This window comes from Mesoplodon bidens (genome assembly GCF_964165515.1).
Source record: "Mesoplodon bidens genome assembly, chromosome: 20".
Classification (NCBI taxonomy): Eukaryota; Metazoa; Chordata; class Mammalia; order Artiodactyla; family Ziphiidae; genus Mesoplodon; species Mesoplodon bidens.
Genome location: NC_138181.1, coordinates 28,103,094 through 28,127,476, shown reverse-complemented (window position 1 = coordinate 28,127,476; position 24,383 = coordinate 28,103,094). Strand labels below are relative to the sequence as shown.

General features: G+C 41.8%; 1 protein-coding gene across 5 annotated transcripts in view; it reads left to right on the top strand.

Moving 5' to 3' along the window:
* Positions 1-24,383, top strand: part of SNX25 (sorting nexin 25) — a 114,967-nt gene that overhangs the window by 29,396 nt on the left and 61,188 nt on the right. For all 5 annotated transcript variants that reach the window (XM_081220843.1, XM_081220842.1, XM_081220841.1 and 2 more), the window contains exons 3-5: positions 1,277-1,493; positions 6,025-6,197; positions 7,323-7,509. In XM_081220843.1, coding sequence (XP_081076969.1) covers positions 1,277-1,493; positions 6,025-6,197; positions 7,323-7,509 — 577 coding nt within the window. The remainder of the gene's footprint in view (positions 1-1,276; positions 1,494-6,024; positions 6,198-7,322; positions 7,510-24,383) is intronic.

Sequence of the window (24,383 nt, the reverse complement as noted above, 5' to 3'; positions counted from 1 at the left end):
GGGTGCTGATGAGCTATCGATGGAAGATGTGCCTGTGGCTAACACATATCTCTATTACTGAGTACAGATTTTTCTCAGTATTTACTTTTATCCATTTTTCACCAAATCCTATTATCAGAGGAGTATTTTAGGTGTGTAATAATTAGAGTATGCAGTGTGGTTAACAAACGTAGTGAGACATTATGTAGGTGAATATGTCCTTCACATAAATCTTTTAGCATGCCGAAAAGATCTTATTTTCAGAGATTAAGTCTCTTATAATTGCTCTTAATTTCCTGCTTTAATTTGAAATTAAATTTTATTGAAAGGAAAAATGCTTCTATTTTTCCAAACGTTTTGGTTTGCAGATTTATTTGCTACTAGCTAAAAATTCTTTGGCATGAAAACTTTGTTTGATACAAGAGTACGAGAGAAAGAATTGCGCATGAACAAATGAGCAGTGTTTTATTGGCAAGGTGTGTGTCATCATGCTCTTGTTGCTTGGCATTGGGGTTCCCAGAAGGAGGGTAAAAGGATATAAAAGCCTGGAGCTCATGTAATCCAGCCCGCCATCTCAGGAAGTAATTTTTCCATGTCATCCTTGTCCATTAGATACTCAGCTTGTTTAAAAATTTCTTATGATGGAACATTCGTCATCTAATATGGCAGCCTCTCGAATAGCTTTAATGTTTTTATTCAGTTCTTCCTTATGTTGAACAGAAAAAAACAACTTTCCTGTGATTTCCACCCATTGGTCCTATTTGTACTGTCTAGAGCAATTTAAAATTAAAAAAAGAAAAATCAGAGAGTTTGGTACCAAGATAGAATATTTAAAGATTGGGCTATCTGAGAAAATCCAGTACCTATGGTCACCACACCCCCAAAATTCTAGTTACATGAGAATCTCTCATTTTGAAAGGCTTCAAGAAAGAGTATGTCTTCCCTTGTTTTGCTTTCTACTCTCTTTAAATTTTAAACAATGAGGGACTTCCCTGGCGGTCCAGCGGTTAAGACTTTGCCTTCCAGTGCAGGGGGTGTGGGTTTGATCCCTGGTCGGAGAGCTAAGATCCCACATGCCTCTTGGCCAAAAAACCAAAACATAAAACAGAAGCAATATTGTAACAAATTCAATAAAGACTTAAAAAAAAATGGTCCACATCAAAAAAAAAAAAAAAAGGTCCACGTATTTTAAACAGTGACTACTAAATAGCAGATGGCCAGCTTCCAGTAGAAAAGCCGTCTCGGTGTCTGCTGCTTTCACCCAAATTTGACGCGTTGCTCTGTATCCTCCTGGTAGTGTTTGACTACAGTTACAGAGACTACATCCTGTCCTGGTATGGAAGCCTCAGCAGAGACGAGGGGCAGCTCTACCGCCTGCTTTCCGAGGACTTCTGGGAAGTTGCCAGACAGCTGCGCCACAGGCTGAGCCACGTGGACGTGGTCAGAGTTGTCTGCAATGATGTCGTGAGAGCTTTACTCACTCACTTCTGTGACCTGAAGGCAGCTAACGCCAGGTAACTGTTATAATGGGAACAACCTCCCCTTCACCTTTATTCACAGTAAAATATCTTCCTTATTGAGAAAGTGGTTGAAGTCAAGACAAAACCCTGGCATATTCAGCCTCTTGCTGGCACTTGGCTGGAAATGTAGACCTATTGGGGGGGATAATTATAATGTTCTGATAGAGTAGACTTAAAAAATTTTTTAATAGAAAACCACTTTGTAGACTTGTTTGATTTTGTAAATAACTGAAACAGTGAAATGAATTTTATGGAGCCAGCAGCACCATCATGAATTTATTTAGACAGTATTAAGGGTACCTAGAAACAGAGCATGTAAATATAGCGCTTTACACTCTGAAGAGTGTCAGTGAGTTTTCAGTTTTCAGGAAAGTTTAAACGAAGTTTATTTGTGTGTGTGTGTGAGTCCTGTGTTAAGAGCTCTGTTGCATCACAATATCCTGAAAATTGACTTTTAAAAGGAACTCAGTGTTGGAGCATGTGGGCTGTAATTAGAGAAGGTCTTCCAGTGTGAAAATTGCTCATATTTAGGCTTGTTAGCCTTTTGTTCTGTTCCACGGGAAAGGTTTGTGCCTGTGAGGTGACTCTGCCTATGGAAGAAGACTTCAACAAGGCCTTTCTGTGCTCCTAACAAATTCTTACTCTCTTAGGTTTGCTGATCTTAAGTGTTTGTCTTACTCTTATGTGAGTGACAGCATGGTGACTCATAGCACCTCTAACTGGGACATAAAAAGCAGTCTTACTGCAGTAAGTAGCCTGCCTGTTTGGATCGGGGCTCCGTTGGAGTAGCAGCGGGCTCCCTGCAGCTCCTGTGGCCTCTTCTCACTGATACTGCTCTGCCACTGCTGTCGGGGACGGGGACGGGGACGGGGACGAGAGAAAGTATTTGCAAAATGCAGAAGGGGATGAGTTAGCAGAGGCATCCTCGTGGGGCAAGTGGTAACTCACATTCTTCTAAGAAGCCCCGCCTTGTGGCTCTGTCAGAAAGCACTCCCTGTCCTGCCTGTGAGGTTGCTCTGGGGCCTGGCTGCCAAGGGCGGTCGGTCGTGCAGCAGCAGCCCTCTGTCCTTGGCTGTGCCGCCTCTTCCCACGAGTCGTCCTCTCTCCCCGTGTCCACCCAGCTCAGGTTCATGTGGCCAGAATCCACAGGGCTGCCATATGCCTATTCTTTTCCAGCTTGCTGCCCCCAGTGTTTTTTGCAAACTTTAAAAATAAAACCAGGAATACATTTTATATTGTGATGCAGTTTCATCAAATAATGCTCAGTACCTGTGAAAACTTTGATATTTTTTGTTCTTTACCATTAAAAAAAAATGGCATTTGAGACTAAATTTTATTTTGTTCCTTGTGGGTCACAACCCATGGTTTGAAAAAATTACTGTAGAGCTACGGTTTTCAGATTTCGTGGTCTCAGAATCCCTCTACACTCTTAAAAGTTATCAAGGACCTGAAAGAGCTTCTGTTTAAGCGGTTAGAGCTGTGGTGTCCCAGGGCCGGCTTTGCTGGGTGTGGGAGCGGACGGTGCACATCTCTCAACTCTGAGGTCAGTGATGACCACCTTGTCGGTTTGTAATTGGCCATGGCATGGGTATTACACCTTGAAATCGGCAAATGCTACAAATCGGAGCTTTTTTTTCCCCTTGGAGAGCCAGTTGTTGAACATTTACCAGCTCACCACTCATCCTGTCTGTCAATATTTACCATATTAGATATTAAACTAAGACTTTTTTTTTTTTTTTTTTTTTGCGGTACGTGGGCCTCTCACTATTGTAGCCTCTCCCGCTGCAGAGCACAGGCTCCAGACGCACAGGCTCAGCGGCCATGGCTCACGGGCCCAGCCGCTCCGCGGCATGTGGGATCTTCCCGGACCGGGGCACGAACCCGTATCCCCTGCATCGGCAGGCGGACTCTCAACCACTGCACCACCAGGGAAGCCCTAAACTAAGATATTTTTTAAGTGTAGGAATACACAGTACATTTTCCACTTACCATCAGAGTGATGATGTCACCACACATCAGGTAGCCTCTGGAAAACTCCACTACAACTTGTGAGAATGAAAAAGACATATGGAAGTTTTGTGTTACTATGAATATGGTTTTGACCTCACAGATCCCCTGAAAGTGTCTTGGGGACACACAGGAGCCTATAGACCACCCTTGGGAAACCATTGTTTTTAGAGAAAGTAACTTCCAATAAGGGGGTATGTGAACTTATAAGGAAAGCAGAGAAATAGGACTCTTGGGTTACCTCCATGGAGTCTCAAAAGCTTAGCTTCTACTTCCGAGTGTTCAGAATCTAATTTGCTGTGGTATATGCCTGGTGGATACTGTCAAAGATTTGTTTGAATTCAGTCAGTGGAAGCTCATTTTAAAGTATTTAAATTATGGTTCAGTAGAGGACAGTATTTTATTATTATTATTAGTTTTTGGCCACGCTGCTCGGCATGTGGGATCTTAGCCCCCCAACCAGGGATGGAACCTGCGCCCCCCTGCACTGGAAGTGTGGAGTCTTAACCACTGGACCACCAGGGAAGTCCCTACAGGACAGTATTTCAGATCATTGTTTTATTCCAGTTAGAAGACTGATGAATTTAGGTTTGGGAGAGAAGCAAGTGGTTAGAGAAACTTAGTGTTTTTATGATTATCTGATTTCAACATGAGAATATATTTTTCACTGAGACATTTATTTACCAGCTTCTGAAATTACTGCTTTTGTGGATAATATAAAGATATTGTGATGAGTAAGCATCAGAATAATAGAAACAGAGAATTGATTCCATTTTAGAAGCTCCTTTCCTGTGGAATTCCAGTTTTCTCGTGCCAAGGGTACACTTAGGCTATGCCTAGAAGCTTCTAGTTGATGATTCTTATTAAAGGAAAAAAAAAATCTACCATTGTTCTCTGACATTATGGATATTTGAAAAAGTGCCAGTAGGTCACTGGTGTTTTGCATATAGATGATCGTGCCCTGGAGGTGAATGCTGGGGACCTAATATCTGATTGTACATCACCTTCTACAAATCACACAGTGAGACCGGCAGAAACCTAGGTTCGATGGTTATCTCGGTACTTGCCTGCCCCAGGTAAACAGTGCCCTCGCCCTGGAAGTCACCGTTGGTGTACACGTTTCCACGGGCTGCAAAATGACTGTGGCAGCCAGGAAGCACCCAATTGAGTTGGCCACTATCAGGCAAGAGAATAATAAATTGCATTAATAAAAGCAACACATCCTCTGGTTGACTGTCAGGCAACTGTGTGAGGCAGTTTTCCGGTCGGCCTGTATTTATTTCCCAGCTGACGTTCTGTTGGCTGCTTTAAGCCAATCCAGGTCACACTTAATTTTTGCCTCTGCTTCCTCGTCCTTTGCCCCATCTGTCTTGTCCCAGAGCATGTTTCAGGAAAACCTAAAGAAGATTCTTTTTATGCTATTACATCAATGGCATCTTTAATTTCACAGCCTCCTTTTTACAATCTGGGCATTTTGTTTACTGGTCAAGCACAGGCATGTTGTTTAAGGCACAAAATAGTGCTTGTTTTCACATATATTTCTTCTGTATCTCTGAAATTTATTTCCTTTTCACTTTAACAATCTCTGATTGTGGTGTAGCGTTAAAGAGTCTGGACTTGAGAGTCAGACAGAATAGGACTTGAGAGTTATTTCTACCAGTTATCACCTCTGTGACTTTGGACTGTTCACGTAATCATTCCTTAATACTCTCATCTATAAAATGGTGATGATGATACCTACTTCTAGATGTGGGTGGGAAGATTAAATAATACTGCACGTATGAAGTGTATTGAAGGCTAATGTCCTTTTGCTCACTCACGGCATGAGAACCCAGAGGTAAGTACTAGTAGTTGGAGTAAACAAGTGGCGGGTCCACACTGACAGGGGGACGCTGCCAGGAGCTGGTGACCCTGGTTTAATGCTTTGTTAGATTTTTTTTGTTTTTTGGAGAAATGAAGCTACAGATCACATTTAGGGAGAGAGCTAGGAGACTTACAAATAATCTAGTTAAAGAGCTACTCACCCCTTTCTAGATTGTTGCTGTGACTTGGGAGTCGTGTATGAGGGCTGATGCTACTTAAGGTTGGAAATCCCGAAAGGCCATGCATTTGCATTTTTCCAGGTTAGTCTGTGGTTGAGAAAATTATTGACTGTTGATATAGTCAAAGAGTGGACATAGTTATTAAAACTGTTGCGTTGCCCATTTGAAATTTTTTTTTTTTTTTTTGTGGTACGCGGGCCTCTCACTGTTGTGGCCTCTCCCGTTGCGGAGCACAGGCTCCGGACGCGCAGGCTCAGCGGCCATGGCTCATGGGCCCAGCCGCTCCACGGCATGTGGGATCTTCCCGGACCGGGGCAGGAACCCGTGTCCCCTGCATTGGCAGGCGGACTCTCAATCACTGCGCCACCAGGGAAGCCCCATTTGAAATATTCTTTTACCTAATGGTACATAACCAAACTGTTTGCAGAAACGTCTTTCCTTCCCTTTCCCTCTCTTCATGTATTTATTTTTTTCAGAAATGAAGAACAGCCGAGGCCTTTTGTGTTGCATGCATTCTTGAGGAACTCAGATGATGAAGTAAGATTTCTACAAACGTGTTCTCGGGTTCTGGTGTTTTGTCTCCTCCCCTCAAAGGATGTCCAGTCTCTCAGCTTACGCATAATGCTCGCAGAAATTCTCACAGCAAAAGGTAGACTTTCATAAGTAATTGATATTACTAATGCGATACTTGTGCAAGCTAACATGCTACATACGAATGTGATAACACTTTATATGACACCTATGCCGACCTTGTATACTGTGGGACATACGGGAATTAAAGTATTTTCAAAAGGTCAGGTTTAAATGTCACTCAAAGAAGGCATCACTTGGCCCTACGTGATAAACAGATGTTTCATATAACATATTACCAAATACATAGTCCACTCTGCTGTTTATAATAGGCAACCAGTCCTTATGCCCACCACAGTGTAGCATCCATTTGGGATAGATTTTGAGTTACCCAGGCCAGTTATGTGCTTTATGAAAGACTATCTGTACTCAAACTCTAGTATGCATTTGCTTAAAATACCTTTGCTTCAGTATTCATTGACAATGCCTATATGTAACTTAGAGTAAATAAAAGAGGAACTGTACCACAAAATAATGTGGTTATTAGAAAAAAAGTATATCCAAGGAAATGCTTAGCTAGGATAAGAAAAAATGGAAGAAAATATCATGTAAGAGAAACTTTTCCTTTCTCAGAATCTCAAACAGATAACGTTGTGTTTGATATGCAGTGATTTAATATCTCATTTATTATCTCAGGATTAGCCAGCTGTACCCATTAGCTGATATAGCCAACCACAGAGAAAAGGGGAACTTTTTAACATAAAGTTAGTAGGATGAATCTGTCATAGTGTCATTGACTTTTTTTAAACAACTTCCTCCCTGAGGTCTGTTTCACCAGTTGGGAGAATGTTAACTTTCATCTTTTGGCAGACAAAACATATTGAGCCTTATAAAAGAAATCAAAGGAAAAAAATGAATGTACTTAATTTTGATAGCTTTGTTAACAACTTGGGTTCCAAATGGCTTTCTTCCATTATTCTTTTACATGTAACTCATTTGTTAAAACAACCACTTGGTTGTAGCCATAACTAGTAGCAAACCCAGAGGGATGGGTGGCTGTGTGTGTGGGTGTGTGTGTGTGTCTGTGGCCCATGTGGGTAGTTTTTAAATGTTTCCCAGATGTAGTTTCAATTATATAACATGAAAGCAGTTCCTTTAAAGGAGAATACCCTTTTTAAGTGGTGCTCTCTTCTTTGTCCCACAGTCTTAAAGCCAGTAGTGGAGTTACTTAGTAATCCAGATTACATTAACCAGATGTTGCTTGCCCAGTTGGAGCACAGAGAACAGATGAATGAACATCACAAGAGAGCCTACACCTATGCTCCCTCCTATGAGGAGTTCATCAAGCTTATTAACAGCAACTCTGATGTTGAGTTCCTGAAGCAACTAAGGTATTTGGTCTTTAATTATAGCATGACAGTGCCACTGATTATCCTCCTCTACCTAGTTAGGTAAAAAGAAAAAAAAATTGTGGTTGTCAGGGAAGCAGGAATAAAGGAAGTCCATAAAACTTACTAATCAGTAACAGCAAAATTTATACAGCTTCTCCCTTGGCAGTGGAATTCGTTCAAAGTATCATGTTTTTAAATAATTGGGTTATAATAGAAAGCTGTTCAGTTGTTAGAACCTGCGTAGCTGCTCAGATGCTTGCCTTGGAAAAGCAGTGGAAGGAAATACTGTTTTCTGGGTTTTTTTTTAAAGGATAAATTTAAAATTTTTATTTATTTATTTATTTTTGGCCACGTTGGATCTTCGTTGCTGCGCGCAGGCTTTCTGTAGTTGGGGCGAGCAGGGGCTACTCTTTGTTGCGGTGCGCGGGCTTCTTATAGTGGTGGCTTCTCTTGTTGCGGAGCACGGGCTCTAGGTGTGCGGGCTTCAGTAGTTGTGGCACACAGGCCTCAGTAGTTGTGGCTCGCTGGCTCTAGAGTGCAGGCTCAGTAGTTGTGGCGCACGGGCTTAGTTGCTCCACAGCACGTGGGATCTTCCCGGACCAGGGCTCAAATCCATGTCCCTTGTGTTGGCAGGTGGATTCTTAACCACTGCGCCACCAGGGAAGCCCAATGCTGTGTTTTTAAAATTACAATGTAGACCATTTGTGTTGATTTTCATTTTTCTTAGAAAATACAGAGGCCCAGGTTTGGGAATAAAGGGTTCTTGACTAATTGTTTTGAGAAAACACATTTGAAATATACCCCAGGAATCTAATTTATAGGGGAGTTCAGTCTCCTTTACGGTACTTGGGATATTTTTAGGGGTGAGTGCGTGTGTTTATTTTTAATTTTTAAAATACAGGTTATACATATACAGTATGATTATATAGTATTGTGTAGTTTGTGGATTTTCTAGGCTTCTGTTTCTCTAGTTACCCTTCTGTTTTAGTGTCCCCAAATAAGCATTCATGGGAAGAAAGGAAACTCTGGCCTGTCAGTTTTGCTTCTGATAGGTAATTTTTGTAAGTCTCTGATGGAAAAGTAAAATATTGGCTGAAATTGGGTCTTTGCACTGTTTGAGGGCTTTGGACTTGCCACATTTGCCCCTGAACCAGGGTCAACATTAAAGTGAGTTATGCTGCTACATTTTCTAATCTGAATAATACACCCTCTAAGAAGTACACACTGTGGATGCCTCTGTGTTCTCGTAAACTGTGCTCTATCTTAATCTAGGTCCCACAAATGTATAATGATGGGTTCGATTGTATGACTTTGTTTACAAGTAATTTAATTCTTGTGAGATATAGTCTCTGAAGATTTCAATCATGTTTCTCTTTCCATTCATAATCTTGAATAGGCTCTATGGTACTTATTTATTATAGATTTGTGATTATTTATGTCTGAATCTAGAAATTCCTTTTTCATAATTGTGATGCTTGAGCTGACAGAGAACCCAAGAGCCAGTATTCCAAGTTTGGTACCTGAGGCTTACAGGTCACATCTGCTCAAAGATCATCCTTACTGTGGCTTCCTCTGACTCCTTTTGAAGTGTCATTCCACAGAAAGTGAAAGAGCCCACAATGTCAGACACCCTTGTTGCCTCCTCGTCGCCTTAAAATTCTCAACACAACAACACACACACACCAAGATCTGGTTCTAGAGACGCTGTTCAAACTTATACTCTTAATATTCCTCTCCCTGGTGCTTTTATAATATTGTTCCCAGATGTGCTGTGTGTGGTGTGACCAAGGTAATGTGATGACCACGCTCCGTGGAGTTACAATTTCCTCCTAAGGCGGTTTATGAGCAGGTGATACCTCACGTTGATAAATTGTGGGTGTATTGAATTCCTGAGCATTTTCCTCTGCCATACAGTCTCTCCACAATAAGGTCAGACATGGACCATTTGAAAACTCCAAGGAAGTTTAAGATAACAATCTAGAATCAGTAGTGGCAGATACTTAAGTGAATCAGTATTCATTCTTCTTCCAGACTTGTAGCATGAGTGTTCTATTTTCTGAACCAAACAAAAGATTCCAGCACTGCACACATGGTGACATAGTTAATGGTGTAACAAAAAGGCGCCAAAAGACATTTTTTGATCAGAACTAATTATTTTGAATGATCAGCTATTGGTACTCTAGCACCATCTGTCATTTTGTATCTGAGCACAGTTCCTCTATGATGAGTGGATCTTGGTAAGAATTAACGGTTTATCTTCTTTAAAATGTACTAGCGAAAGTCTCCAGACTATTTGAAATACTATGAATGTCTTAATGTTGGCAGTTTGTCATCAAGGAGGTAAAGAAGTAGCTCAGCAAGAACTCCCTTTTAGAAAAACAGAAACATGGTATCTACTGTCCAGGATGATTGGACAGCCTGCTTTTGTCACAGTCGGAGTGTTATGGATCGCCCTCACTGTGTGGCAGAAGATTACACTAGGAGTGCTGCATAATCATTTTCCCCTTTCCCTCTCACATGTGATGGAACAAAAACAGTGTAAGCACTTAAATCTTTTTTGACATCACTTCCTCTCGATCACACTGAAGGGTAGCCCACTGGGGGTCCCAGGAAGCAGGCCCTCTGTTGAGCGCTGGGAGACTTAAGGGGCAGTAGACAAGCTGAACTAAAGAGTGGCTTTTTCAAAAATTGAGATATAAGTCGCATACCATAGAATTCACAATTTTAAAGTGGACAGTTCCGTGGTTTTTAGTGTATTCAAAGGCCGTGCAACCATACCCACTAATTCCAGACTAGTTTCATCACCCTAAAAAGAAACCTTATACCCATTAGCAGTCATTTCCCATTCTTCTCCTCCCCCCAGCCCTTGGGAACCACTCATGTGCTTTCTGCCTCAGTAGATTTGCCTATTCTGGACATTTCATGTAAATGGAATCATACAATATGTGTCCTCTTGTGTCTGGCTTCTTTCACTCAGCATAATGTTTTCGAGGTTCATCCATGTTGCCGTATATATCAGTACTCCATTTTTTTGGCTGAATACCATTCCACTGTATGAATATACCACATTTTGTTTATCCATTTATCAGTTAGTGGAACATTTAGGTTGTTGCACTTTGAAGAATGCCTTTTGAATGATCATTGAGCATCTTCAGCAGTACTATCAGTGACTGCTGATAAATGAGACTAAAATAAAGTGTTGCAGGTTCCTAACCTCTTCCTCTCACCACCTCCCCTCACTCTAAGTACCTGCCATCAACAGGGAGTTTTGGAGTACAGACACCAGGAAGGGGTGTTCGTTTAGTGCATTATTCCTTTTCCACATATTGTCTTCTCTTTTGTGTCCTCCACCCTACTGTTAGAAACACCTTACTTTAGGTTTCAATGGGGAGAACACTTGCAGGTACTTTGGTGATTAGACAAACTCTTAAAGTGCCTTGTCTATTAGAAGCACAAAGAGTCCATTCTCAGATTTAATTAAGTGCATGTGATGACCTATTCTTCTGACCTCCATCCCTTTATAAGCTTTCAGTTCCTCATGTAAATCTTGGGAAGTATGTTGATAACTTCCTTCAGACAGGCTGCAAAATTCTCTTGTAACGAGGGGCATGAACTTCTTCAAAGAGTCAAATGCACCTGGCAACATCAGCTCTGGGATCGTAATCCTGAAGAATGTATAGTCTTCCTCAACAAGCTTGGCAAAGAACCTTAGGAGAAAATACTGTGAAAGGCATTTTTGTCAAAGGCATTTTTGTCAATGATAGATACACACATCCAGAGTTGCTCTCTGTATACTTGTGTAAATAGTGCATTGTCCTGGGGCATCTTTCCTGGATCTGTGACCACGAGGCAGTTCCTTGGGCATTGCTTTATTGTGACAGTTTAGGTAGTTCTCTTTCATGTGGCACTGGTATATCTTTTGTCCTTGGGGTGGTTGTCCCTATTCATTGTATCTGAGGCACAGATCTGAGGACTAATTTTTACTCCCTGCTTCTTGCACTAGAGAGGCTGCCAGGAACAACTCTGTGATGGCAGAGATTGATCTTTTTGCTCAAAGAGTAGGTGCTGCTGCATAAATAATCTTGTTACTTGGCTACTTACTGTTCACCTGATTAAAAAAAATTGCCCTCTATTTAAGGGTCAGTTCTGCTCACTCGTATTGACAGGCAGCATTGCTTTTTATCAGACTTCTGTCTAAAACCCACGTTGATGAGGCCTATCAGCCACATAGCACGAATGGAGCTGCTTCCTTCAGTCATAGTTTCAACTGTTCTGTCCTTTTTCTGGTACAGTTAGAGTCCTCTGCCCTCCGACTTTATTAGGGTTTTAGGTCATTATCTTCAAATTGCTCTCAGTAAAATTTTGGGGTAGGCTGCATAAGCCAGGGAGTGCATCTTATTTAGACTAAGTGAAACCATTCACTTTTATTTTATACATATTTGGGAGTTAGATGAATGTTTTCTAAAGGAAATAGTCATTCAGCTCTGCCAGGCTGGAGTGCATTAAAAATAAACAAACAACAACAACAACAAACCCTTAAAGGTGCTATTTGTAATTCTGCAGTAATTGTTTTCTCTGAGCGAGCATGAGATCTTTTCACAGTAGGACTATAAAGCTAGAAATATGTCCTTCAGGTATACTGTTAGTGGGGTTTTTGTTTGTTTCAACACCTTTATTGGAGTATAATTGTTTTACATTGCTGTGTTAGTTTGTGCTGTATAACAAAGTGAATCAGCTATACGTATACTTATATCCCCGTATCCCCTCCCTCTTGAGTCTCCCTCCCACCCTCCCTATCCCACCCCTCTAGGTGGTCACAAAGCACCGAGCTGATCTCCCTGTGCTATGCGGCTGCTTCCCACTAGCTATCTATTTTACATTTGGTAGTGTATATAAGTCCATGCCATTCTCTCACTTCGTCCCAGCTGACCCCTCCCCCTCCCCATGTCCTCAAGTCCATTCTCTACATCTGCGTCTTGATACCTGTCCTGCCCCTAGGTTCTTCAGAACCATTTTTTTTTTAGGTTCCATATATATGTGTTAGCGTACGGTATTTGTTTTGCTCTTTCTGACTTACTTCACTCTGTATGACAGATTCTAGGTCCATCCACCTCACTACAAGTAACTCAATTTCGTTTCTTTTTATGGCAGGGTAACATTCCATTGTATATATGTGCCACGTCTTATTTATCCATTTGTCTGTCGATGGGCATTTAGGTTGCTTCCATGACCTGGCTATAGTAAATAGTGCAGCAGTGAACATTGGGGTGTATGTGTCTTTTTGAATTATGGTTTTCTGAGGGTATATGTCCAGTAGTGGGATTGCTGTGTCATATGGTAGTTCTATTTTTGTTTTTTTAAGGAACCTCCATACTGTTCTCCATAGTGACTGTATCAATTTACATTCCTACCAACAGTGTAGGAGGGTTCCCTTTTCTGCACACCCTCTCCAGCATTTATTATTTGTAGATTTTTTTAAATTAAATTAAATTAATTAATTTATTTATTTCTGGCTGCGTTGGGTCTTCATTGCTGCACGCGGGCTTTCCTCTGGTTGCAGTGACCAGGGGCCACTCTTCGTTACGGTGCCTGGGCTTCTCATTGCGGTGGCTTCTTTTGTTGTGGAGCACGGGCCCTAGGTGCGCGGGCTTCAGTAGTTGTGGCATGTGGGCTCAGGAGTTGTGGCTCACAGGCTCTAGAGAGCAGGCTCAGTAGTTGTGGCATATGGGCTTTGTTGCTGCCGTGGCACGTGGGATCTTCCCGGACTAGGGCTCGAACCTGTGTCCCCAGTTGGCAGGCGGATTCTTAACCACTGCGCTCCCAGGGAAGCCCTGTTTGTAGATTTTTTGTTGATGGCCATTCTGACCAGCGTGAGCTGATACCTCATTGTAGTTTTTTTTTTTTAAATTTTTTGCTTTATAACAAATTTAATCAGTTATACATATACATATGTTCCCACATCCCCTCCCTTTTGCGTCTCCCTCCCACCCTCCCTATCCCACCCCTCCAGGCAGTCACAAAGCACCGAGCTGATCTCCCTGTGCCATGCGGCTGCTTCCCACTAGCCATCCACCTTACATTTGGCAGTGTATATATGTCCATGCCACTCTTTCACTTTGTCACAGCTTACCCTTCCCCCTCCCCATATCCTCAAGTCCATTCTCTAGTAGGTCTGTGTCTTTATTCCTGTCTTACCCCTATGTTCTTCATGACATTTTTTTTTCTTAAATTCCATATATATGTGTCAGCATACAGTATTTGTCTTTCTCTTTCTGACTTACTTCACTCTGTATGACAGACTCTAGGTCCATCCACCTCATTACAAATAGCTCAATTTCATTTCTTTTTATGGCTGAGTAATATTCCATTGTATATATGTGCCACATCTTCTTTACCCATTCATCCGATGATGGACACTTAGGTTGTTTCCATCTCCGGGCTATTGTAAATAGGGCTGCTATGAACATTTTGGTACATGTCTCTTTTTGAATTATGGTTTTCTCAGGGTATATGCCCAGTAGTGGGATTGCTGAGTCATATGGTAGTTCTATTTGTAGTTTTTTAAGGAACCTCCATACCGTTCTCCATAGTGGCTGTACCAATTCACATTCCCACCAGCAGTGCAAGAGTGTTCCCTTTTTTCCACACCCTCTCCAGCATTTATTGTTTGTAGATTTTTTGATGATGGCCATTCTGACCGGCTCGAACCTGAGTCCCCAGTTGGCAGGCGGATTCTTAACCACTGTGCTCCCAGGGAAGCCCTGTTTGTAGATTTTTTGTTGATGGCCATTCTGACCGGCGTGAGCTGATACCTCATTGTAGTTTTGATTTGCATTTCTCTAATGATTGATGATGTTGAGCATCCCTTCATGGGTTTGTTGGCAATCTGTATATCTTCTTTGGAGAAATGTCGATTTAGGTCTTCTCATTTTTGGATTGGGTTGTTTGTTTTTTTGATATTGAGCTGCATGAGCTGCTTGTATATTTTGGAGATTAATTCTTTGTCAGTTGCTTCGTTTGCAAATATTTCCTCGCATTCTGAGGATTGTCTTTTCATCTTGTTTATGGTTTCCTTTGCTGTACAAAAGATTTTAAGTTTCATTAGGTCCCATTTGTTTATTTTTATTTTTATTTCCTTTTCTCTAAGAGGTGGGTCAAAAAGGATCTTGCTGTGATTTATGTCATAGAGTGTTCTGCCTATGTTTTCCTCTAAGAGTTTTACAGTGTCTAGCCTTACATTTAGGTCTTTAATCCATTTTGAGTTTATTTTGGTGTATGGTGTTAGGGAGTGTTCTAATTTCATTCTTTTACATGTAGCTGTCCAGTTTTCCCAGCACCACTTATTGAAGAGGCTGTCTTTTCTCCACTGTATATTCTTGCCTCCTTTATCAAAGATGAGGTGACCATGTGCGTGGGTTTATCTCTGGGCTTTCTGTCCTGTTCCATTGATCTATATTTCTTTGTTTGTGCCAGTACCATACTGTCTTGATTACTGTTGCTTTGTAGTGTAGTCTGAAGTCAGGAAGCCTGATCCCTCAACTCCGTTTTTCTCTCTCAGGATTGGTTTAGCTATTCGGGGTCTTTTGTGTTGCCATACAAATTGTGAAATTTTTTGTTCTAGTTTTGTTAAAAATGCCATTGGTAGTTTGATAGGGATTACACTGAATCTGTAGGTTGCTTTGGGTAGTATAGTTGTTTTCATAATGTTGATTTTTCCAATCCAAGAACATGGTATATCTCTCCATCTGTTTGTATCATCTTTAATTTCTTTCATCAGTTTCTTGTAGTTTTCTGCATACAGGTCTTCTGTCTCCACTTGTAGGTTTATTCCTAGGTATTTTATTCTTTTTCTTGCAGTGGTAAATAGGAGTGTTTCCTTAATTTCTCTTTCAGATTTTTCATCATTAGTGTATAGGAATGCAAGAGATTTCTGTGCATTAATTTTGTATCCTGCTAGTTTACCAAATTCATTGATTAGCTCTAATAGTTTTCTGGTAGCATCTTTTGGATTCTCTGTATAGTATCATGTCATCTGCAAACAGTGACAGTTTTTCTCCTTCTTTTCCAATTTGGGTTCCTTTCATTTCTTTTTCTTCTCTGATTGCTGTGGCTGAAACTTGGAAAACTATGTTGAATAAGAGTGGTGAGAGTGGGCAGCCTTGTCTTGTTCCTGATCTTAGTGGAAATGGTTTCAGTTTTTCACCATTGAGAACAATGTTGGCTGTGGGTTTGTCATATATATGGCCTTTATTATGTTGAGGAAAGTTCCCTCTATGCCTGCTTTCTGGAGGGTTTTTATAATAAATGGGTGTTGAATTTTGTCAAAAGCTTTTTCTGCATCTGTTGAGATGATCATATGGTTTTTATCCTTCAGTTTGTTAGTATGGTGTATCACATTGATTGATTTGCGTATATTGAAGAATCCTTGCATTCCTGGGATAAACCCCACTTGATCATGGTGTATGATCCTTTTAATGTGCTGTTGGATTCTGTTTGCTAGTATTTTGTTGAGGATTTTTGCATTTATGTTCATCAGTGATATTGGCCTGTAGTTTTCTTTTTTTGTGATATCTTTGTCTGGTTTTGGTATCAGGGTGACGGTGGCCTTGTAGAATGAGTTTGGGAGTGTTCCTCCCTCTGCTATATTTTGGAAGAGTTTGAGAAGGATAGGTGTTAGCTCTTCTGTAATTGTTTGATTGAATTCGCCTGTGAAGCCATCTGGTCCTGGACTTTTGTTTGTTGGAAGATTTTTAGTCACAGTTTCAATTTCAGTGCTTGTGATTGGTCTATTTATATTTTCTATTTCTTCCTGGTTCAGTCTCAGAAGGTTCTGCTTTTCTAAGAATTTGTCCATTTCTTCCAGGTTGTCCATTTTATTGGCATATAGTTGCTTGTATTAATCTCTCATGATCCTTTGTATTTCTGCAGTGTCAATTGTTACTTCACCTTTTTCATTTCTAATTCTGTTGACTTGAGTCTTCTCCCTTATATCTTCTTTTTTTTTGTGGTACGCGGGCCTCTCACTGCTGTGGCCTCTCCCATTGTGGAGCACAGGCTCCGGACGCTCAGGCTCAGCAACCATGGCTCACGGGCCCAGCCGCTCCGTGGCATGTGGGATCCTCCCGGACCAGGGCACAAACCTGTGTCCCCTGCATTGGCAGGCGGACTCTCAACCACTGCGCCACCAGGGAAGCCCGCTCCCTTATTTTCTGGATGAGTCTGGCTAATGGTTTATCAATTTTGTTTATCTTCTCAAAGAACGAACTTTTAGTTTTATTGATCTTTGCTATTGTTTCCTTCATTTCTTTTTCATTTATTTCTGATCTGATGTTTATGATTTCTTTCCTTCTGCTAACTTTGGGGTTTTTTGTTCTTTCTTTAATTGCTTTAGGTGTAAGGTTAGGTTGTTTATTTGAGATGTTTCTTGTTTCTTGAGGTAGGATTGTATTGCTGTAAACTTCCCTCTTAGAACTGCTTTTGCTGCATCCCACAGGTTTTGGGTCGTTGTGTCTTCATTGTCATTTGTTTCTAGGTATTTTTTGATTTCCTCTTTGATTTCTTCAGTGACCTCTTGGTTATTGAGTAGTGTGTTGTTTAGCCTCCATGTATTTGTATTTTTTACAGATTTTTTCCCTGTAATTGATATCTAGTCTCATAGCATTGTGGTCGGAAAAGATACTTGATACAATTTCAATTTTCTTAAATTTACCAAGACTTGATTTGTGACCCAGGATATGATCTATCCTGGAGAATGTTCCATGAGCATTTGAGAAGAAAGTGTATTCTGTTGTTTTTGGATGGAATGTCCTATAAATATCAATTAAGTCCATCTTGTGTAATGTGTCATTTAAAGCTTGTGTTTCCTTATTTATTTTCATTTTGGTTGATCTGTCCATTGGTGAAAGTGGGGTGTTAAAGTCCCCTACTATTATTGTGTTACTGTTGATTTCCCCTTTTATGGCGGCTAGCATTTGCCTTATGTATTGAGGTGCTCCTGTGTTGGGTGCATAAATATTTACAATTGTTATATCTTCTTCTTGGATTGATCCCTTGATCATTATGTAGTGTCCTTCTTTGTCTCTGGTAATAGTCTTTATTTTAAAGTCTATTTTGTCTGATATGAGAATTGCTACTCCAGCTTTCTTTTGGTTTCCATTTTCATGGAATATCTTTTTCCCTCCCCTCACTTTCAGTCTGTATGTGTCCCTAGGTCTGAAGTGGGTCTCTTGTAGACAGCATATATATGGGTCTTGTTTTTGTATCCATTCAGCCAGTCTATGTTTTTTGGTTGGAGCATTTAATCCATTTACATTTAAGGTAATTATCGATATGTATGTTCCTGTTACCATATTTAAATTGTTTTGGGTTTGTTTTTGTAGGTCCTTTTCTTCTCATGTTTCCCACTTAGAGAACTTCCTTTAAGCATTTGTCGTAGAGCTGGTTTGGTGGTGCTGAATTCTCTTAGCTTTTGCTTGTCTGTAAAGCTTTTAATTTCTCCATCAATTCTGAATGAGAGCCTTGCTGGGTAGAGTAATCTTGGTTGTAGGTTTTTCCCTTTCATCACTTTAAATATGTCCTGCCAGTCCCTTCTGGCTTGCAGAGTTTCTGCTGAAAGATCAGCTGTTAACCTTATGGGGATTCCCTTGTATGTTATTTGTTGTTTTTGCCTTGCTGCTTTCAGTATTTTTTCTTTGTATTTAATATTTGATAGCTTGATTAATATGTGTCTTGGTGTGTTTCTCCTTGGATTTATCCTTTATGGGACTCTCTGTGCTTCCTGGAGTTGACTATTTCCTTTCCCATATTAGGGAAGTTTTCAATTATAATCTCTTCAAATAGTTTCTCAGTCCCTTTCTGTTTCTCTTCTTCTTCTGGGACCCTTGTAATTTGAATGTTGGTGCATTTAATGTTGTACCAGAGGTCTCTGAGACTGTCCTCAATTCTTTTCATTCTTTTTTCTTTATTCTGCTCTGTGGCAGTTATTTCCACTGTTTTATCTTCCAGGTCACTTACCCGTTCTTCTGCCTCAGTTACTCTGCCATTGATTCCTTTTAGAGAAGTTTTAATTTCATTTATTGTGTTGTTCATCATTGTTTGTTTGCTCTTTAGTTCTTCTAGGTCCTTGTTAAACATTTCTTGTATTTTCTCCATTTTATTTCCAAGATATTGGATCATCTTTACTATCATTACTCTGAATTTTTTTTCAGGTAGACTGCCTATTTCCTGTTCATTTCTTTGGTCTGGTAGGTTTTTACCTTGCTCCTTCATCTGGTGTGTATTTCTCTGTCTTCTCATTTTGCTTAACTTACTGTGTTTGGGGTCTCCGTTTGCAGGTTGCAGGTTTGTAGTTCCGTTGTTTTTGGTGTCTGCCCCCAGAGGGTAAGGTTGGTTCAGTGGGTTGTGTAGGCTTCCTGGTGTAGGGGACTGGTGCCTGTGTTCTGGTGGTGAGGCTGGATCTTGTCTTTCTGGTGGGCCGGACCACGTCTGGTGGTGTGTTTTGGGGTGTCTGTGAACTTATTATGATTTTAGGCAGCCTCTCTGCTCATGGGTGGGGTTGGGTTCCTGTCTTTCTGGTTGTTTGGCATGGGGTGTCCAGTACTGGAACTTGCTGATTGTTGAGTGGAGCTGGGTCTTAGCGTTAAGACGGAGATCTCTGGGAGAGCTCTCACCGATTTATATTACATTTGACCGGGAGGTCTCTGCTGGTCCAAAGTCCTGAACTTGGCTCTCCCACCCCAGAGGCTCAGGCCTGATATCCGGCCGGAGCACCAAGACCCTGTCAGCCACATGGCTTTTGGGAAGTCTGAGGTCTTCTGCCAGCGTTCAGTAGGTGTCCTGTCAGAGTTGTTCCACGTGTAGATGTATTTCTGATGTATTTGTGGGGAGGAAGGTGATCTCCAAGTCTTACTCCTCCGCCATCTTGAAGGTCCTCTCTCTTCACACCTCCTGTTTCTAGAGGATCCACATTTCCTCTGGAAAAGACATAAACCTGGCAGTCTCACTTCAGGCCTAGCCCTTCCACCTTTTTTCCCTTTGTGCTTAGTCTATTTCACTTGCTCATAGCGGGCCCCGTGCAAAAGCCTTGCCCCCGGCCCTTCAGACCAGAGTTCCTCGGGAAACGGCTGAGCCGACACCTCAGCTCGGGACGTGCGCTGAAGCTCCTCACAGGGCACTCAACTCCAGATGGCGTAAGTTAGTGGTTTTTAACCCTGTCTGTATGTTAGAATCAACCAGGCTTTAAAACCTTACAGTTTGATATCCTGCTGTCCCTTTGAGGTACTTCCTTTTCTAGCATCCAAGATGTCAAAATGAGGATATGGGAGCTAGACTGGTTTAATATTTTGAATTTTCTGGGTCTTCTAGTAGGAGCAGTGGTCAACTCTGCTAACAAAAGAGGAGCCAGAAATCTGAGTGTCATGTTGATGCATGATGTTAAAGGGCAGATGAATACATTCCCACCTGGTGTGGCTGGTGGGGGGTGGGTGATGGCCACCGTCAAGGAAGGCAGAGCAGTGTTCAGAGTCCAGGTGCATCCATTTGTGAAACTCCACGTCACAGCCATACTAGAGAAAGGACTGTGTGTTCCTTTATTTTGAAGATAAAGCAGCAGTCAAAGTGAATGTTAAGCAAAGGAGCAGTGAAAGGTTTTGCCCCAAGGAACCTCTTGTAAAGAAGTAGGCAGACCGTGGTCCAGGAATCTGGCACATCCAGGGCTGCCTGCATTCTGTAATTCTTCAGTGCATTTGTGAAAAGTACCCTGATGAAGATTACTTGGTCCTCCATGGAAGATACAGATGCCTAGGCTTCACCCCCAGGAACTTTTATGTAACTGGTCTAGAGTGGATCTTGGGCATCACTTCCCCAGGTGATTATAAGATGCAATTCATACACTGAGAATCTCTTTTAAACGTAATGTGCTTTCACATGCTGCCAGTCTGAAGTCTCGGCTAGATGTCGTGTCATGTGATTCATTATATTCTGATTCTTTGAAAACTGTTGATTACTGTTTGAGATATATGGTAACTCTGTTGAGGAGAATACTGACTAATCAGGACGGCTCATTCTTCTGCCATGATTATTGTAATGAACAGAGGGCATTTTATCGCTGACCTTCCTAAGAGATGTGTTGAACCCGAGGTTTCTCAGCCTTGGCAAAACTGACATGTGGGGCTTGATAGCCCTCTGTTGTGGGAGTTGTTCTGTTAACTGCAGAATGTAAGCAGCATCCCTAGCGCCTCTACCCACTGAATGCCAGTAGCACCCGCACTGCTGCGTCAACCAGAAATGTCTCTGGACGTTGCCAGATGTCCTCTGGGGGACAAAATTGTCCTTTCTTAAGAGCCACAGGTTTAACCCCGTGAACAGTTTGGAGGTACTGTACTTATATTAGTTAGGATTAGATTCAGCTGAAAATTATAGAAAACCCACAAAATAATGATGCCTTGTCAAAGTACAGAGGGTTTTTCTTCCTCCTTGCTTAAGGGAAGTCTGCAGTACCCAGTCCAGGGCTGGTACGGGGCCCCGCCTTCTTCAAGGACCCAGGCTCCCCATAGCTCACTGCTCCGCCATCCTGTGTTCCAGAGTCTTCCTGGTTCAGGATGTTCTCTAGGATGCCCTCCATCATATCTGAATCCCAGGAAGTGGGATGGAGGCAGGGGAACATGGTGGCAAAGGTCCTGTACTGCTTGTCTTTTAAGGATATTTCTGGAAGCTGCTACATGACATTTTTGTTTATATTTCATTGGTCGAAACAATTGAGAAAAAGCAAGTAGTCTCATTCTGGGCACCCTTAGGCTTCATTAAAAATGGAGGATTCTATTACTGAGGAAGGAAAAAGAATGGGTATGGAAGAGGCAAATAGCTGTTTTTGCTACAGTACTTCATGTTTTGTAGTTACAGTGAGGCAGGATAGCACTGCTTCCCACACAGGCATTGGAGAAATGGCTGCTTCCCTGGACTGGGCATTTGCCAGGGTTAAAGAGATGCCAAGCAAATGCTCAAGAAAGGAAAACTTTCTTTGTTTTTAAGCTCCCATTTGTTGAGTATCTAATATGTGTCAAGCACAGTGCTAGGTTCTTCATAATCATCATCTGATTGTTATAACCACCATGTGAAGTAGGTACTGTGATTCTCATTATTTGGTTGAGGAGAGGGAAGCAACTTGCCCCGGATTACAAAGCTACCAAGTAACAGAGCTGGGATTTGAATTCAGGTCTGTCTGACTTCACACCCCATATGTAAAGCTGGGTAACTTGCTAGCCAGGTGGGCAGGGAACAGCAGTGACACAGGGCCCCAGCCTTGTGGGATTTTCTGCAACTGTGGAGATAACTCTCTGCTGTTCGTGAGCCTTTGCAGGCACTAATCCTTGTGTGGGGAACAATACCATCAGAAGTACCATCATCTTTTATTAAGGCAGTGACAGACTGCCAGAGAAACAAGTAGTAAGAAAGAAAATCAGAGCAGCCTGTCACTGCCATAATCTCATTTACCACCAGCCCAAGTCTTTATTAGATTTTTCAGTTCTGTATTTGTTTACTTCTGACCCTCATTTAAAGAGCAATGTGGGGCTTCCCTGGTGGTGCAGTGGTTCAGAATCCGCCTGCCAATGCAGGGGACATGAGTTCATGCCCCAGTCCGGGAAGATCCCACATGCCGCGGAGCGGCTAGGCCCGTGTGCCACAATTACTGAGCCTGCATGTCTGGAGCCTGTGCTCCTCAACGGGAGAGGCCGTGACAGGGAGAGGCCTGTGCACTGCGATGAAGAGTGGCCCCCGCTCACTGCAACTGGAGAAAGCCCTCGCACAGAAACGAAGACCCAACACAGCCAAAAATGAATATAAAATAAATAAATTAATTAAAAAAAAGAGCAATGTGGAGAATCTAAAAATAGATAGGAAATTCTAATAAGGAACGAAAGGTTTAAAATTAAAGGGATTAAGGATTATTTAGTTTGGAGAAGAGAAGGGGAACCTTTTATGTGGCACATTCTGAGATTGGTGTGGTGCTTTTCAGTTTTACCATTCTAAAGTGGGCATAATGAATGGATTAACTTAAGAGATCATGACTAGCAATGGATTGCTGGGGGGTTGCTTAGTATTTTTTCTTTAGATGTCGTAAGGGGGTGGATTTTCAAATCTGAATCAGTTTAGGTGCATTTGCACATGAGGATAATATTAAAAGTATTAAAATTCTTAAAATTGCATGCTTCTGTGTAGGAAGAATTTAAATTAGTTGAATGTGCAGTGTTTTGAACAGTGATTCTGAAAATGTGAATCTTGAAGTAAAGTAGGATTACATTGTAGAGGAACAAGAAAAAAGAAATCAAGCGTACCTAAGACAGCCTACTGCAGCGTGTAAGAAATCACTGAGCGCGTGTGAACTGCCGAGGAAGGCTTGTGTGGGTGGACAGGGAGATGGAACTTCGTAAGTGTAAAACAGAAGCCTGGCAAATTTTTATGAAAAGAATAAATGAATATAAATCTAGTTTTAAAAAAACACACTAAAATGTGAGGCTGCCTATGAAAAGTATTCTAAAAGATCTTTCAGTTTTATGAAAAATAAAAGTACGTTGACTTTAGAATATAACTACTGCTAGTGTCTGAGGAATAGCAGAGGGCACAGAGGTGGGAGTTAAATGTATCTGAGACACAAATTATTTTCATTTAGGAGGAAAGACAGTTAAGTGTTGGCAGCAATGTAAAATTTGGTATGAGAAGGGGAATTTTGGTATGAAGAAGTTTATGATGTCTCTGAAATGAAAGAATTCATTATGTGCTTGTGTTTGGAGCAGCACTGGTGCCGTGTTAGGTGTGGGTCGAGGGTTACCTGCTTTCTGAACAACATTTAGGACCACAAGTCAGTTTATGTAAAGCACTTGGCCCAGGATCTGCATATTCCCAATTGTTAGCTTACACGACACAATTATTGTCATTGTTTATGATCATGAGACTGAGGATCACAAATAGATTTAATTTCTTTGTGAAGACGGGGTGGTTCCTCATGGCCCACTGGGATGCAGTGTCTCATCTTGGGGTTTGAGGAGGCCTCATGAGTAGCAGTGGTCCTCTCTCCATCCTGAAGTCTGACCCATCTTAGGGCCGAGAAATAAGGCAAATGAAGACCACAGCGTCACTCTTATCACTGGAGGTCCTGGACAGTGTGGTTTATATACACAGGCAGTGTGCTCTCTAAAACTGAGTTGCACAACTAGACATTCTTTCCCACCTGTCGCTGCTGGGTCGGAATCCCTCTCCTTGTCCCCGCTGCTCCCTCCTTCCGTCTCCCTGGTAGGTGCAGTCGACTTGCTGGCTGCCCTTTGGAGGCAGAGAACACATGCCCTTAAGAGGAAGGGGAACAGAAGGGCTGTGCTTCACAGGCCCAGTTCCTCCTCCTCTGCGATCAGATTAGAAGCTTATTCCTCTCCGGGGAGGAGAGGAGAGGCATGAGTGAGAGGTGGAGGGAGGCCAGAGATGGTGCTTCTTGGACTTAAAACATGAAGAGTTGAGGGAGGGGTGAGGTCAGTAGGTACTGCTTGTTTTTTTAAAAAACAAAGACAAAAATTGTGCTGAGTGCCTCCTCAACAGAAAAGAACTTTATGGTTCGCAAGTAGAGAAGGCTGGAGACTTCCCTGTGGTCCAGTGGGTAAGTTTCCACGCTCCCAATGCAGGGGGCCCGGGTTAGAGCCCTGGTCGGGGAACTAGATCCCACATGCATGCCGCAACTAAGAGTTTGCATGCTGCAACTAAGACTTTGCATGCCTCAACTAAGGAGCCCGCATGCCTCAACTGTGAGCCTGCATGCCGCAACTGTGAGCCTGCGTGCCTCAGCAAAGATCCCGCGTGCTGCACCTAAGACCTGGTGCAGCCAAAAAAAA